The 18,010-nt window shown below is 43.4% G+C and overlaps 1 protein-coding gene across 1 annotated transcript in view; it reads right to left on the bottom strand.

Moving 5' to 3' along the window:
- Positions 1 to 18,010, bottom strand: part of TBCK (TBC1 domain containing kinase) — a 233,466-nt gene that overhangs the window by 37,947 nt on the left and 177,509 nt on the right. The window contains exon 24 of the mRNA XM_066573900.1: positions 2,204 to 2,379. Within this exon, the coding sequence (XP_066429997.1) occupies positions 2,204 to 2,379 (176 nt within the window). The remainder of the gene's footprint in view (positions 1 to 2,203; positions 2,380 to 18,010) is intronic.

The following is an 18,010-nucleotide window of genomic DNA, read 5'->3' as shown; positions in this document are numbered from 1 at the left end:
ACACAATGTGATATGGGCAGCCTTGGAGGCGCCAGTACACTGCTGTACTGCCTCTAACTTATACAGGTGGAATGGAGGCTCTAGTACCCTGTTGTACTGACTCTAGCTTGGATGCAAGATGTGATACGGGTGGCCTTGGAGGCTCTAGTACCCTGTTGTACCACCTCTAGCTTGAATACAAGATGTGATACAGGCATGCATGGAAGCTGTAGTACTCTGTTGTACCATCTCTAGCTTGGATACAATATGCGATACAGGCGGCATGGAGGCTCTAGTACCCTGTTGTACCAACTCTAGCTTGGATGCAAGATGTGATACGGGTGGCCTTGAAGGCTCTAGTACCCTGTTGTACCGCCTCTAGCTTGGAGACAAGATGTGATACAGGTATGCATGGTGGCTTTAGTACCCGGTTGTAATGCCTCTAGCTTGGACACAAGATGTAATTCAAGCAAGCATGGAGTCTCTAGTACCCTGTTGTGCCACCTCTAGCTTGGATACATGATGTGATATGGGCAGGCATGGAGGCTCCAGTACCCTATTGTACAGCCTCTAGCTTGGATACAAGATGTGATACGGGCAGGCGTGGAAGCTCTAGTACCCTTTTGTACCCCCTCTACCTTGAAAACAAGATGTGATATGGGTGGGCATGGTGGCTCTAGTACCCTGTCGGGCCATCTGTAGCTTGGATGTAATATGTAATACGGTCAGGCATGGAGGCATACAGGTTCCATATGGTATTCTGCAGCATATCACTCCACATTTGCTGTAACTGAGCCTCTAGATTGTGCAAACTTGTAGACTCTGGACGTTGGTGTCCCAGATGGTCCCACACATCTTCTATTGGCAATAAATCTGGTGACTGGGCAGGCCATGGAAGTGTGGCAATGTTGTGAAATTCCTGTGATAGCCTCTCTGTGTACAGCCAAGTATTATCCAGATGGAAAACGCCATTTGAAGTCCTGCGATAAGAGGCAACACATGTGGCTGCCGGATGTCCTGAACTGTCATTGTCCTTCGTACCACTACTAGGGGTGACTGTCATATGCGATGGCCCCCCAGACCATGACACCAACAGTAGGGACAGTGTACTGCTCAACAGCAAAGGCAGGATTGAGGCCCTAGGTCTCCAGACACGAACACGGCCATCATCAGTGCCCAAACTAAACCTGGATTCATTGCTAAAGACAACCCGATTCCACTCTATAGCAGTCCAGTTTTGTTTTTCATGACACTACTGCAATGGTAGGTGGGTGTCAAAGGCAGTACATGTAATGGGCGCTGTGAGACCAAATGTCCTACAACCAAGTGCATGGTAATGTTTTTGACAGACACAGGGGGCCTATAATGGTGGCGCCAAGTTAGAAAAAGAGAAATGCCAGTTCACCTGCTTTTTCTGCAAATCAAACATGGAGCACGACAGACCCTTGTTCAGACTCCCAGATTCCTTCAAATCTCAAAACACTCTAGATTCAGTGAGGATTTCATAAAATTCTCCATGTAACATTTCTTCTTAAAGCGTGATAAAATTCACAACGTTCACATGGACACAAGAGAAGGTCCAACGTGTTTTAAATGCATTTAAGAGTTTCGTAATGATGGTGCCACCTGTTCCTGGATGTCAGACAACAAAGCAGTTGGAGCTGCCATTGTTTGTCAGACGATCCTTTCTACTGTTGGTATGCTGAGGGCATCCTGAGCCCGGTCACCATGTGTGTGTCCCCCTACACATCCACTGGTCCCAATACCTAACAGTCTGGTCAGAATGGCCCAGGTGACGGGTAATTCGTTGATGCAAAAAAGACAGCTTCTTACATTTCAATAATGCGCCCCTTTCAAAATGTGGTAACTGGGTGTAATCTCTTCTCTGCGTCGTAGAGGCGTCTAGTGGTCAACAGGCTCTACACAAGCGGAAGAAGAGGTTACTACACACAAGGAGCCTCGGAGAGCCTTTTTATAGGCCAAGGGTGGAACCCCTTAGGTGGCAAGACCGTTCATCTAATCACGCCACAACTCTAACCATTTGCATATCTGCCTGAGATGGAACTGCATACTGAGTTTTGCTGCAAAACAACAACTCCTTCTAGATGCTTGATTTTTTTTGACAAAGAGTGTATTACTCATGTATGGTCTCAGGTTTTGTGTTCAGAAGGTAATAAATAAAAGCACACAAATGTCATCAACAGTTTTATGAACAAAAGGATACTCTTCACTGTTGCGAATGTCAACCACGAGCAACTTGGGTTTACTAGACTTGGTCTTTTTGGTAGGTCCCTTTGCATGACTTGGCACAGTCAGTTCACACAGGTCAATCAGATCCTCTGCTGATATTCGAGGGGACACCTCTGATTTTAGTTCACTTAACTTGATAAGTTCTCTTCCCTAAAAGAAAAGGAAAACAAATATGACAATGGTAACTGACCTTACTCGGCATATTCATCAGGCAATATATATAGAGAACATCACTAAATTCTGACGTAAGGGAAGATAATAGAGAACATATAAGTAAAATATGACCAAACTGGCACTCAATTATACAGAGTCCTGAAGCATGAAACAATCATAAATAAGTGCATACCGCAGAGCTTATTTAGTGTTACCTTGCTATTTCGATTATTATATGGATTTTTTGAGACTTGTGTATAACTTTATACTTCCACACCATAGTGACAAGGGGCTGTGAGCACATGACCCATTCAAGATATCAACCAAACACTACAGTGATCCTACAAATATGCTTTTGATATAGAGATTTAGGTGAACACGAGGGCCCCACACAATGACCTCCATTCACACACTATATCAACCATTCAAGTATTTTTCAAAGGCTAAAGACAAAAAATCTCAGGAACTCAAGATAGCAAATGTATAGTCCATAAATATCCACAAGGAAATGGTATACAGCCCTAATGCTAGTGACTTCAGGAGAGATAGATACGGTTACTTTTGGATTTGCTTTATTTGCTTAGTCTAAAAGCAACAAAATATAACGATGAATATCAGTAAAAATCAGGATTTTTCTTCCCCCCTGCTTGCCTCCATTCATAGTAAGCATACAGTCATTCAAAAGTGAACGCCGGCTGATTACACGGGACGGCTCGTCGTTCAGTTCTCTGCATGCAGGTATTGCCAAGTATATCATCACACATATATGAAATGGAATTAATAGAACTCTGGTGGCCCCAGTTTGAACATTTGACTCTGTGGATTTTCCCCCATGGTAGTATACCACAGCTAATCTGTATATATAGTGCAGAACAGTTACAATGACAGGCATTTCCAAGTCTCATCACCTACAAGAAGCCATGAAAATGCTAAACGTACAATAAGTGGAATGTCAGAACATTATGAAGGACGACCTTGTTTACCAAAAACGCTGAAAGATTCTTGTGCTTGAGCGGAAATATTCACATGATCCCAGATTTCCCCTTTCTCCAAAAGATGAATATTTTCTCAAGAAGCATTACATTCCTCAAAATTACACACTGATCATGTTCAAATCTACAGACTGCATGTGTTCTTTACAAGGACTCCCAACATCTCAGCGGGGTTCACTTATTTCACATAATGTTCAGAACGTTGAGGCATTTGTTCACCTTTAAACGTTATACATTATATATACTTTCTAAATGAAAAGAGAAGTAATTTAGAAAATCCATTGCATTACAGCTCCTCATCCTTCACAGCTGAAGTCATAATGCTGCTAGCCTACTGAGCTTACAAATGTCCCAACAGCCGAAAATAGTTCAATGGAGCCTGGAACTCCGTAAGACACCTCCTTATAAATGCCCTGCGGTACTGTGGCTTTGGTTACATCCAAACCCAGTAATAGTACATTATAGTATGGGAGTACAGGCTCTCGCTGGTGAAGTATGATTAGCATATATTCATATCTGTTGGAGTTGACCAGACCTTTGGCCAAAATGGTTTTCAAAGAGTTACAACAATCATCGGCATCCCATGCATGTGAATGGGGTTTGTACAATGCCGTTCGCATGCCATGGAAGACTTTTCATGCTTGCTACTTATTTCAAGTGGCAATGCCAAGGATAAGTCCCATTGTATAATATGGGGTCAAACCCTGTGCAGATCTCCTGCACACCTCCAACATTACATTGCTAGACGTTAATGTATCCAATGCCTTCGAAACAGAATACCATCCTCTTCAAGGTATAAAGCGCGGATCACCCTTGAAACTTGTGTACATGGTGTATCTCCTATAAGGCATAGTAGGGGCAAGTAAGGAAGAACACTCAGTGCTAACCTCATTAAAGTAACATGTCACTAGACTGGGGGGGTCTGTGTTAATGATGGTGGTGCTCAGCAACTGCAAGGAGGAGAAATATACTTCCAATGGAAGAAGATATGAAGAACACAACACTCACCAATTAAGATTTAAAACAGCAGTTCATTCATTGCATGCAGGACTTACAAACACGGAAGGGGACTGGATGGGTGCAATAGAAGGTAATAGCCGTTTTGCGTAGACCGCTCTTTGAGCCTTACAGTAGTATAATAGGGCACATGGATGTCACAGCGGCTTCCTTGCTTGAGATCGCATTCTATAAACCAGTACAAAAAGCATCTGAGTATATGCTGAGCTTAGGACAGCAGAAGACGGGAAAGATGAGTGAATAGGTTCAGGTTGAACTGGGAGACAATCACAACTAATAGCACCTTTGCAGAACCATGTGGAATCTATTGCTCAATCACACTCCAGTGTTGGAAGGTGCTTCAAAATAACCAGATGACTATCTAGATTGGGTGGAGACGAAAGAGATGTCCCTTTAATAGGTAGGCCAGGCACGCGCATACATCCAAATCGGTAACACAAATAGGTGGAAGGATAGTGCATAGTCTACTGCACAGGGCATGCTTATGGCTGTGGCCTATGGGAGGAAGAGGGAGAGGAAGCTGTCGGCTATAGCCAGCGGCCAAAAAACAATATAGGATGCCACTATTGGACTCATGCATAGAAACTGTTGCTATTCATCGTATTACTTTTTGGTAGAACCATTTCACTACATAACAGACTCTATGAAGCTCACACTAGCCCACAATGGAACAGGTAAACCCCCTCGTGGGCTATGAACCCCCAATCCTGTACGAGCAGTGTATGGCACAGTACGCTAGCTGCACTACATACCGCATCTCAGCAGCCATTCTGGTTAGTTTATCTATTTATACAGACACATAAGCTGGCCGACGTGACATCCACGTACACTGGGAGGCTGGCCAGTAGCCATGAGCTATCTTGTTAAAGGTGAGGTCACATGAATACCACACTAATATTTGGCTTTATTGCAAATGAGCAAGTTTTTCAAATTGGTTCTTAGTGGCCATACGGTTTCATGGGTAAAGCCGCTGTTCATCTGCAAAACCATGGAGCCTTTAAAATCTATTTGAAAACTGTGGCGTTTTACCATAAAACTGTATGTTGGCATCATTTTTTGGCCATACTGTGTCCGTTATGTAAGAGCCCGTCCTTTGCAGGACATGCCATATATGCCACCTCTGAGATGCTCACCTATTGGGTGAATGGGTGTCCACCAATTCCCACACGCTGCATTCTCCACACACTTCAGTGGAGACAAGGTCACATGCAAATACAGCCACCTTTGACACGTATGTTGAATGCACCGTCCGGAAATTTGCGAACCGCAAAAGCCATAATATTTGCATGTAGCCTTACAGTGTGCCCCAAAATGAATCTCACTAGTGCACTCTAGGTACTCTAATCCGACACTGGACTGTTAAGAAAAAATATTTTTAAAGTATCAATGTCATCTATATGATATCTATAAAGGGATTAAATGGTGAGCATGGCCATCATCTTCTGAAGGAGGTGGCACTGATCAGCCGAGTCAGTAGGGTCTCTTCCAAATAGTATTGTCTGCAGAGCAAAGCTGCAGAATCTCCAGTCCGGAGATGTACAGAGAGAGCTCCCAAGCTCCTTTGAGACAAGCCGATTATCGTTTGAACGAATGAACAAGCAAGTGACCTCCTCTCTAGCTCGTTCGCTCTCATGCTTCCTGTTTACACTGGCAGACACATCGTTGGCTCGATCAAACGAGAATCGTCCAGTCTTTCACATTCACTGTATAAAGCTCCATTTACACGCAAAGATGATTTGCTCACAATTCGCTCAAAAGACAGTTTGAGTGACAGTTTTGAGCGATCATTTTGCATAGCTACTAATGGGCACTAATGCCTGTTAATAGCTATTTAGCTTCATTTCCATTTAAACGAAGCTCCCTTCGCTGTATGCATATAAAAGCGAGTGGTCTGTTACCTGTATACAGCTCCATTGTTCTCCCATGGGACAGCAGCTGAAAACAATGCTATCAGCGCTCCCGAAGAGAATCACAGCCTGCGGTCCCTACTATCAGCTGGCTGGCCGAACAATAGTTTTTATGCTGAACAAAAAAATTATTGTTCGGCCGAACAGCTGACAACAGTAGCATTTACATGCAATGATTATCGCTCAAAAGACATCGTTTGAACGAATTTTGAGCGATAATTGTTGTGTGTATGGGCCTTAAGTGAGTGAGAGGTACTGAAACATTGCTGTTTAAACCCAACGATAAGTGAATGAGCCAACGGTGATTTTTATGCCTGCATAAAATGAATGACGGGCGAAAAGTGAACGATTCTAGTTCGTTGTTGGCTTGTGTTTGCACCGAATGATTCTAGTTCATCGTTGGCTTGTGTTTAGACCGAAGGATTCTTGTTCACTTTCACTCGTTTGAACGATAGTCTTTCCGTCTAAAAGCACCTTTAGCGAGTATGTTGCCTTACACTGTCATTGTCTTGCGAGTCTATCATCATACATCAGGTCGCTGACAGCCCGTATCTACCTACAATTTGTCAGTCTAATGTAAAACAGTCAGTCAAGTGGCTGCAGAGAAGACTCGGGGTGTACATACCTCCTATGTGTTCCCTACCTGCTTATCACTAAAGCAGCTCTTAGTATATTGGGGAATTGTTATATATGTAATTCTCCAATGTAATAGTCAGTGAATGAACTATAAAGTAATATACTTATGTCAGAAATCCCCTTCCCAGTGTGATATTTTACATCACACATAAATTGGAAGGAGGATATGTGGTCAAGCATAAGATCAGTATTTCTCCTCCTCTAGCAGCACGGAATCACAAAACCATATAAGCCTCTTATTTTAATATTAGTAATCAAAGCCACCAAGGCATTCTGAAATTAAAAGCTAAGCTCCTGCAAGATTAAAGAGTTCTCAGCATCATTTGGCGGCAGGCACGCACAATTAGAGGCGGCCATTTCATTTTCCATCATTTTATAATCTCTTTCTGGCATTTCAATAAGGCTTTCATGTACAATCAAACATTTCTCAACCTGTCTTTTATATCCTGTGGCCTCTGACATTATTTTGTAGAAAGTCAAGGTTTATGAACAGGAGAGTGTGAAAAGCATCTATTAGATCAGAGGATCCTTCGTCTTACTCAGCGGGAGGAAGGGATTGTAACAATGTGTTATACGGTAGCTTTGACATTAGTGGATGCATTTAATGATCTTTGATCGTCTTTGCTAATGGGGTCCGTGTATGACTAGCTGATAGTGGGGGGTCTCTGCCACAACTGACCTTTATAATTGTGGGGAAGAGTCACGGTGGCCATGGAAGAAATTAGCGAATGCCAGGCCCCGCTGAGCAGGAGCTTCTCTTTGGAAAGGCTCTCTGCCTTGCCCGTAAGAGGGGAGTCCGGAATTTACTCGCATCCTAACAGTACATATAGATAGGGGTCATCATAACCAGACAATTCTTCTAACCCTTTCCAATCCAGTTTTTCTACCACCCGCATACTCATTATCTGCTTAGAAACAACCAGCGCTATCTGCAGGCTAAAGCCAGTACTACAATAGGTAATATGTCAGACAGGCTTCGACAGAGGAGGGGTCAAGCAAATCCAGTTAAAACCCAGTTGGACGTCTTCCGACATCAGAGCTATAAAGGCTAAATCATCATGTTGGAAGATGTTCAACGCTGGATTGGAAAGGGTTAAACGGGTTGTCCAAGTTAATTTCGTTTAAAAAGACTAGAAGCAATGGCATGAAACTGAAAGGGAGGAGACACAAATTAGATATTAGAATAAAACTGTCTGACAGTGAGGGTGATCAGTGAGTGGTACAGGTTACCACGGGAGGTGGGGAGTTCCAATTCAATGGAAGTTTTCAAACAAAGGCTAGACAAATATCTGTCTGGGATGATTTAGTGAATCCTGCACTAAGCAAGGGGTTGGACCCGATGACCCTGGAGATCCCTTCCAACTCTATGAAATGAACTGTAGCCGCTCTGCCTCCAATTACTACCGATGCTCGTTCCCGTGTGAAAGCATAGGAAATATCATCACTGCTACAGCTGTTGGGCATCTGCGCCTGACAGGTTGTCCCGTGTAGAAGCCCCCTTAAACATAGTTCTTTGCAATGAGGGAGCCCGTCAGTATTTCAGTCTGCCCATGGTTAGAGCACTGTGAATTTACTGATTATTTCATTTCATTTTATTTACTTAAAGGAGATGTCCCGAGGCAGCAAGTGGGGTTATACACTTCTGTATGGCCATAATAATGCACTTTGTAATATACATTGTGCATTAATTATGAGCCATACAGAAGTTATAAAAAGTTTTTTACTTACCTGCTCCGTTGCTAGCGTCCTGGTCTCCATGGTGCCGACTAATTTTTGGCCTCCGATGGCCAAATTAGCCGCGCTTGCGCAGTCCGGGTCTTCTGCTGTTCTCTATGGGGCTCCGTGTAGCTCCGTGTAGCTCCGCCCCGTCACGTGCCGATTCCAGCCAATCAGGAGGCTGGAATCGGCAGTGGACCGCACAGAAGAGCTGCGGTCCACGAAGATAGAGGATCCCGGCGGCCATCTTCAGCGGTAAGTATTGAAGTCACCGGACCGCCGGGATTCAGGTAAGCGCTGTGCGGGTGGTTTTTTTAACCCCTGCATCGGGGTTGTCTCGCGCCGAACGGGGGGGGGGTTTAAAAAAAAAAAAACCCGTTTCGGCGCGGGACATCTCCTTTAAAAGGGTTGTCTAAGCGCACTTCAATGGAAGCCGTCCGCACGGAATCCGTCTAAAAATACAGCATGCTGCGTTTTTTTTTTGGCTCACGGAAACCACAATTAGTTTCCGCTTGTGTGCAGGAAGACTCACTTTTCCATAGCATTTTATGGACGGTATTTGCTGTGGGTCCTGGGGGCGGACGCCTACTCTGGATTCCCCGATGCAAATCCGGTTGTGTGCGGCTGGCCTCAAACAGAAATCTCAGCATCAAGATGGTGCCTGATAAATATCAGACAGGAGGCTGCACTGCATGGAAGTGACTGCAGTATACATAAGGGGCATCCAAAGTGTGACAGGCAATCAGAGAAGGGGAGCAGGGATGGAAGAAATGCTTTCCTTGGAGTGGCCCTTTAACATCTGCCAACTTCTCCGATGGATAAAGGTGGACAATGAAGGTTCACTGGGTGTGAAATCCACATCCAACTTCACATTCCCCATTTTTTTTATTCTACATTATTACAAAAAATATCTAAATAACCATGGTAAAGTAATACACCGTGGGATAATATGACAAGTGTGCACCTGCATGTGAGTAGGCGGACACTTTCTGGAGCAACATAGTAATGGCAAAACTGCATATTTTGGGGGAAACCGTGGGCTGGGGAAAAAACCAAACTATGGATCATTCCTCCAAGGAAACACACTGGAATGGTATCATCTTTGCGTACATCTTTTATCTGCATATCAGGCAACAAAAGTCTAGAATTTGTCTTCTCTAGATCAAGGCCGGTGTTGATAGTTGATGCTGAAGATCTTGAACCATGGAAGAACAGATCGTCTATGGATACCACAATGCGGAATCTGGACATTTTGGCGTAATACGATGTATTCTACTGGATGCAATGACTGTACAACTGTAATATTTATTCACTTCAGATAGCAAACACTTCTAAACGGTCTCAGTCTCGCAGGGAGAGCACGCTGAAGAGCGCCGGCTTAATATGAACTTGCATGCCTCCTGGCATAAACACAATGTTCAGCTTTGCTTGAATAAGTTTGTAATAACAACATTTACCTAAACTTTGCACCCAAACGCAGTCAAATAAAGGTATGTCGCTTGTAAGCAATCACATTCGTATCAGGACATGCAGGTAAAATCATTTTTATGAATGCCAACGGACATGGCCGTAAATGGCAGCTTTCAATCCCCTCTGGAATGTAACTTTGCCTAATTCAGTCCAATTTGACGTTATAATACTTATTTTCTCTTGGAGAGAAAAAAAAATCTTAAGAGCGAGAATGCACTGCAGACATTTGTCATGGTGACTCTTACAAAGGGCCGCTGTGACTTGTCGGCAAAGGAAAAAAAAAAACAGCACAAATTACATATGATTGGCCAAAAAGTGATTACCATTAGTGACATAAAAATGTCTCCACGACAGGTCACTCAGAAGTTAAGCTGATGCAGAGGCTCCGAAATGTCAAAAAGGCATGCGAGTAGAAAGAATGTAGTCTGCTTCATTTTACTTACAGTTTTGGCTGCCAAGAACTGCTCGAAAGTAGGAATATTAAATGCAGAGGTATTCACAGATTACGTGTATTGCTAGAGCTTTTCCTAGCATAAACCAATTATAAGTACATGCCCGGTTTCCCCCAAAATAAGACCAGCCCTGAGCATAATTTTCGGGGAGGATTGACATATAAGCCCTACCCGGAAAATAAGCCCTAGTTACACTACATTACAAAAAAAAAATACATTACCTAGCAGGCTCGGTCCCAGACCGTCTCGTCTCATTGCTTTCTAGAGGTTTGGCGTGGTTCCAGCAGTCCTCAGCTGCTCGTACATCACTTTCTGGTTACGGGATTTATAAATCTCACCTCTAGGAGGTGATGGCTGTGATTGGTTCTTCGACCACTGCTCAGCCAATCAATGCAGTGCTGGATGAACCAATCACAGCCATTGTATTGGTTCATCCAGTGCTGCATTGATTGGCTGAGCAGCAGTCGAAAAACCAATCACAGCCATCACTTTCTAAAGGCGGGATTTATGAAACCAGGAAGTGATGTTGTATGACTGCGGGAAGTGCGTCGGAGCTGTGGAGAGCAGCGGGAGGGACCTGGACATAGGAAATAGGACCTACTGCCTCTTTTGGGGCAAAAATGTATATAAGACGGGGTCTTATTTTCAGGGAAACACAGTATATAGCCTTGTGCATTAAATCCTTCTAGCTACATTGTTACCCTTCTTTCCCAGAAAATGAACACTATGTGATGAAATTCTCTCTACGGCATGGCAGAATAACATACGGATCTAGTGGAGTTTAACGCATTAAAACTTTCTTTACCTCGGTTCGTTTACCCTTTAAAGAGTAGTTTCACATCTGCCCTGGAACATCCAGTCAAAGGTTTCATACTAGATCGGGCACAAAAAGCCGAGCAGCTGAGCAGAAACTGAATGGATCCCATTATAGTCAATAGTGTCCATTCGGCGCTGTTCAGTTTCTTCACAAGATGGAGCCATTCGCCCAGGGTGATTCCTCTTTCCGGTACTGTTGTATCTTGTCTCCACCAGAAGAATGGGTGAGGCCAAGATGCATGCCCACAAGCAACGCCCCCAACTGGATTGGCTGGGTAGGAGAATGGGTGGGCCACATCTCCCCTGCAGGCTCCTGTCAATCACCACTCCACCGCTCGGCCTTGTCCCCTTCCCGGCTCCTGCGCTGAGTCTCCTCGCTGTGGTCACATTTGCCTGGCATAATGCGAGGCTAGCGAGGAGACTGACAGCGGCTGAGCGAGTGCAGCGGAGTACTGAAGGCAGAACAGCGGGGCCAGGGGCCACCAAAAGCAGAGGTCATGGAAGTGTGAAAGCGCCGCAGATTTTGGAGCACTGATGTAAGGCTTCCGAGGACAGTCTGCGCCGGAGCTGGTAGGCAACATCTTCCAGGAGGGGGCATGATGTCACAGCGTTGGAGAAGGAACTGCGTGGGGGTGGAGGAAAACCGATAATTACAGCACCAGAGGCGGGAGGGGAGATGGCAGAGCGCACCGCTGAGCTAAAGCCAACAAGCTACAAATGGAAGAGCAACCATAGAAGTCACAGGGAGGTGCTCAGTGGACATGGTAGACCGGCAGGGGGAGAGTAACATGGTCAGCATCAGCGGAAATGGGATGTCGCAGCTGGGACGTCCCAAGCAGAGTACTGTTGTATCTTGTCTGCCCAAAGCGCAGATGAAATTCTCGGCGATGAGCTTACATGAGGCTGTTTTGGTGTCAAGCACATGGATTTCCACAAGACCCATTTAGATGACAGGAACAGTTGCAGAAATTTGTGCAAGAAATCTGCCGTATGAGAATGAATATTGACTATACTATTTCTAAGCATTTCTATACAGCTGGGATTTACATTTGACTTTGCTGTTATGCTAGATCATCATCATCCAAGTTGCGGTTTTTCTTCACATTGCTTGTTTCAGCTGTAAAAAGCATTTTGGAAACCGAGGACTGGATGTATTAGAATCCACTCCATGATCTAGTCTATGGTAGGTTGGCGTGGCAGCGTTTAGTGCTTTATTCCAAATGGTCTACATTTCAGTTGATTCGGTGCATTACGTACTTCTGTTTTGGTCATTGGGTAGTTTTATGCCCTATAGTGAGATGAAGTCCTGATTCATGACGTTACTGAGGCTTTGGAGAACATTAGTTTACCCGGTGTGTTTTTGGTGATGAGCAATGCTCTGCTTACATCGCAGAACTCACATTTTTTGCACTCTCTGCATCTTACTGCGGAGATATCATATGTGCTTTATTGTCATCATTCTTTTGCAACCTCTCTAGTGTTATTTGAAAGGTGTGCACATATCTTCAATAGCTATTCGCTTAAATCTTGTTAGACAACCCTTTCTACAGACTTCCCCATACACATGAAGCTTGGTTGGGCCAAACATTTATGTGTTTTACAAAGGGTCAATGGAGAAAGACGAAGCCAGACACTTGCGGAATTGGCTTACCTCCAGGGTGGACACAAGGATTGGTTATTGGAATTCAAAACAAAGGCAGGGCGGCCCCCATACATGTGAGAGTTTTATACTGCCACTTGAAATCAGCAGGTTCGGATGAATTTTGTCTGATGTGTATGACAGCCTTAAGTCTCTTGGTAGCCCACCATGAATCCCACCCTCCTTGTAATAATTAATCTACCTGTACTGAGGGAGAGATTCAGAATTCATCCACTGACTGCTATTTTTTTGATAAGGAAATTGTTTTATTATCAACAGGACCTTCCAGGTAGAGATATGAATTGGTTGTTCCAGTGATGAGTTAGAGTCCTTCTAGACGAGCCGATTCTCATTTGTACCTAGCGAGTAGCGTCACCATTAGCGAAGTTGCTCTTGTGCAGTCTGTTTCGACAGACGCATCGTTGGATCATTCAAACAAGAATTACTCAGTCTCTCACATTCACTATATAAGCGCAGAATGATTATTGCTTAACCCAAACGATAAGCGAATGAGCCACCGATAGTTTTTATGACTGCATAAAATGAATGACGAATAAAATGTGAATGTTTCCCATTCATCATTTGCTCGCGTTTAGACTGATCCTTGTTCACTTTCGCTCGTTGACACGATTTTTTGAACGATAATTGTACAGTTTAAAAGCACCCATAGGGGGCGTGTACATCTAGTCGTAGTGCGCTGAACGGGTTTACCCCAATTTACGCTATTGTTATCTTAAAATGACAGTGTGCAGGCGGCATTATGTGCCATGGAGTTTATATAGATGGTGTTCAGTGTTTACTCCATGCACTGTTCGTGGGTATAATCTTGGCTCAGAACAATTCCGGATTGTGTGGTCAAAAACTATTTAAAGGAGTTTTCTCACAATTACATTGTATCATATAAATAAATACACCTAAATCTTTAAAACATTTCTATTATACAAATTTACCATTCCTCGAAGGGATTGGTGACGCAGGCTGAGACACGGCCACATGGAATCAGAACTGTCATCACACTTTAATCACACAGGAGATAATTATCAGTAAGCACTCATTATAAGGAATTAATGCGCGAAATTCCATCAGTTACAAGGCAAGCAGATAAAGCTCATTACAGACCACACTGGATGACACAATTGTAGAAGCCCTTTTTTGTTTTAGAAACTATCTGGACACAAAGACGGAGCTGGCAGTGGGATTAGGGCGGGGTGTATGTATTACCCCATCATATTATCATGTGCTACGTTTCAGGTTTACACAAAACTGCAAAGAAAACGTACAAAATAATGGCTGCAAATTACTACCATATACAGTTGCAATCAAGCTTATTCGACCCACACTGCAAATGAGGTCTATTTCCTAAATTTACAAACTTTCAGCTGTTTTAAAAATAATGCAAGGACAATTTTAATAACTCAACATAACTAAGACAGCAAGCAGTTTGTCCAAATGTAACACAAATGCCACTTTTAATGACTCTTGCAGAATTATCCAACCCATTAAATAAAATCCCTAATAAGAGCACACAATTCCAAATCAGGTGTTGGCTGAAAGACACCTAAAGCAACTAATCAAGGGTTTCATTAGTTCCATCAGGTGTGCTTTAGATGAAATACATGAAATACCTGGACTGGCTAGGCCTTTGCTGACTGTGAAATTTAGGGCTCTTTCACATGAGCAGATATATGTAGATGGCGTTTTTATGTTTTCACGCCTGCTCCATATGAGCACCTGAATGGGCGTTTTTCCGCAATCACGGACAGCACATTCTCGACCAGTCACGTGACCACGAGCGTCGTTTTTAGCAAAAGGAAGGCGCCGCATCCCAGAAAGCCCTTCCTTGGGATGCCTTCCAGTGCCTATATAAAGGCATCTGTAAACTTTTTGCAGTGTTGGACGCTGCTAAAATGCCTCCCCCTCCCTTCTTTTTCCCTGCCCCCATAGGAGCCCCCGTATATACACTGGACGTATTTCAGCAGCTTATGTTCCATCTTTCATGCTGCTGACGTATTTACGCGCGGTATAATCGATTCACATGGGTAGGGTATATACGCCCAAGCATGAAAACGCAGCGTTTATGTGCTTGTGGGAATGAAGCTTCACCTGCATGTTATAAATATGGCTATGGGCTCATTCACAAAACCACACGAGTAAAATGCTGCGTTGGTCAGGCAGTGTTTTAGCGGTCTGTGTGAGCCAGCTATCACCGTGTATGGCAGCGAGTGCACTGCATAAAATCCATCCTTCAGCCAGAGAGAAGATAACACAGACCACATGCTGTGTTTGCTGTCCATGGTGCTGTATTGTCCACGGGAGCGCTGAATACATTGTATTCAGCAGAAAGCCCCCGGCAGAACAAAGGAGCTGAATGCAGAGAACAGACCACCTGCTGTTCTCCGCATACAGGTCCTGGAGGCTCATTTACATTCAAATGACGTTGATAAGCTGCTAATGGACATTAGTGTCCATTAGCAGTTTATGCAAAACAATTGATCAAAACCTATCTTTTGAACAATTATCTTTGCGTGTAAATGGACCTTAAGATTTTTCAGGAACACTGCCAGAGGCTATGCAGCAGGTCAGACCAGCAAAATGAGCTCTACTAATTACTAAAGCCACATGCCATGGCAATAGTCATTAAAATTGCCATTCTGTGCTGATTTTGGAGAAACAACTAGTTATATTAGTTGTGCTGAGCTATTTAAATTGTTCTTTGACTGTTTTTTCTTTTGCAAAAAGCTGTAAGTTTGTAAATTTGGCAAATAAACCTTCAATAGAAGTTGAATAATTTTGACTGCAACTGTACATATAACGCAGCATAAACAGTTAAAGGGGATAATACGGGTTCAACAAACAAACCTCCTTATTTGAATAATAAAAAGCTATACCATTTTCCACTACTTGATGTATCAATCCCTCGGGGTGTTCCAGATCTCTGCAGATAATTGAGCATGAGCGATACATACGTTCAATGGGTTTCCACTTATGAAAATGATATGATATTAAGAAAGCTATCCAAGGCATGCCAATAATTACAGAATATATATGATGCTTGCAGATATCACACAAGTAGAGCATATATTACTTTAATGCATCCTTGTAGACTTCCATTTAAAAGTTCTGAAGAAAGTTATCCCCCTTGAGGCAGATGTACTTGCTTTTAATACATTTGTTCAGAACTGGCAATTAGCTGGCAGAAGAAAGAGCCGGGAAACAAACTGGTTGCTGTGCCGTGTAGGCTCTCCACAAACCCTATATTTTTTCTAATGATGAACAGAAAAATAAGACAATCCGAGCGCCGAGACCGGGCTGAGTCAGAATAATTAACCTGGGAAAATACGCGAGAAGAGAAGTTCAATAAGGACAGCACATTAAATCGTTCCGTATTCAATTAGGTTTAGAAGATGAAGGGCCTGTAATTATGGCTAGCAGGGCCTAATTATAGAACAATTAAAGTGATGACATAGCCTAGAACTGCAATAAATTGCTGCGTGCTTAACAGCAACATCATGGCCATATTAGGCTTTAAGAGCACTTGTTTCACACTACGTAAACACCAGGCAGAGAAATCCAGCGGCTTCTCCTCCGCGCCGCTACGTAGATCTTACACAAACACTGCACAAGCATAGATGGAATGGATAGAATGACATTCTTAAAGGGCACCCGACTCCCATCTGTGCCGTCCGACTGCCTGGGCTTTTTGTGGACGGGAATATGACATGGCACAGCAACCCTGTTATGGACCTCAGGAGGCATTACATCAGTATCTCTTACCCTAGGTCCTCCCTCACATGTCACTACCCCATTCTTGGACAATATACAGTGGGGGACATTTATGAAACCGTCTAAAGAAAAAACGGTCTTTGTTGCCCATAGCAGCCAATCACTGTGCAGCTTTCATTTCTTACAGTGCAATTGAAATAGAATGCTGCACTGTGATTGGTTGCTATGGGAAACAAGAGATACTTTCTGTTTTAAACAAGTTTCCCAAATTTGTCTCAGTTTGCTCCGATGGTAATGATAATTAAGGAAGGCTTAGATTTTTTTTTTTTTTAGGAAAAAATAAAAAATAAAGTCGCTTGCAGTTGCCCCAGAGTTTTCTAGTAAGCACGTGTTCCTTTAGGCCAGCTTCACACCACACGGACATAAGCGTATTCGGTGTTGCGTTTTCGCACACGTGTGTGCATACTTTACTGTATTTTTTCCCCATGTATGTCCTGCGTACTTGCGCGCGCAAAAAAACACACAAGCGTGCTCTTATTGATGTCAATGGGCAAACAAGTTTCATTAAAATAAATAAAGCTTGTTATTTGTATAGCACCAACTTATTCCGCAGCGCTTTCAGGTAATTTATTTATTACCCCCCACCAAGCTGGGTACTCATTTTACCGACCTCAGAAGGATGGAAGGCTGAGTCAACCTTGAGCTGGCTACCTGAACCATACGGGGAATGAACTCACAACCTTCAGGTCATGAGCAAGAGCTTAGGACTGCATTTCTGCTGCCTTAACACTCTGCACCACACAAGGTTCACATTAATTTAAAGTGCTAATACGCAGGCTTTCTTGTGTGACGAAAATGCACATGGAAAAACCAAGTGACCGAAAATATTGAAATACATATGTTCTATGTACTGCGTATTACGAGCGCAAATTTTGCAAGTCTAATATGCAGTGCAAATGCATATATGTGAATAAGCCCTAAGGTTTTAGATCTTATTCACGCAAGTGTGCTGTCCGTATGTACAAAAACATCTTGTTAGTTGACAATCAAAATGAGGTTCTAGATCAGCGGTGAACATAAGAGGCCAGCAAGCTCTTCTATAATGGGCCAACACAAGCAGGAAACGGGTAAGGAGCACATTGCACTACGGAGGGGTTTGTAAACCAAGCAAGTCTTATCTGCTGAGGTGAGAAAAATCAACTGCATTAATTTCTCATTTTATCTTCACTAAATTTTCAGTTTTTGGCCCCAAGAAGCTTC

The sequence above is a fragment of the Eleutherodactylus coqui genome, chromosome 7, assembly GCF_035609145.1.
Source record: "Eleutherodactylus coqui strain aEleCoq1 chromosome 7, aEleCoq1.hap1, whole genome shotgun sequence".
NCBI classification, from domain to species: Eukaryota; Metazoa; Chordata; class Amphibia; order Anura; family Eleutherodactylidae; genus Eleutherodactylus; species Eleutherodactylus coqui.
This window is presented reverse-complemented; position numbering and strand designations above follow the sequence as displayed.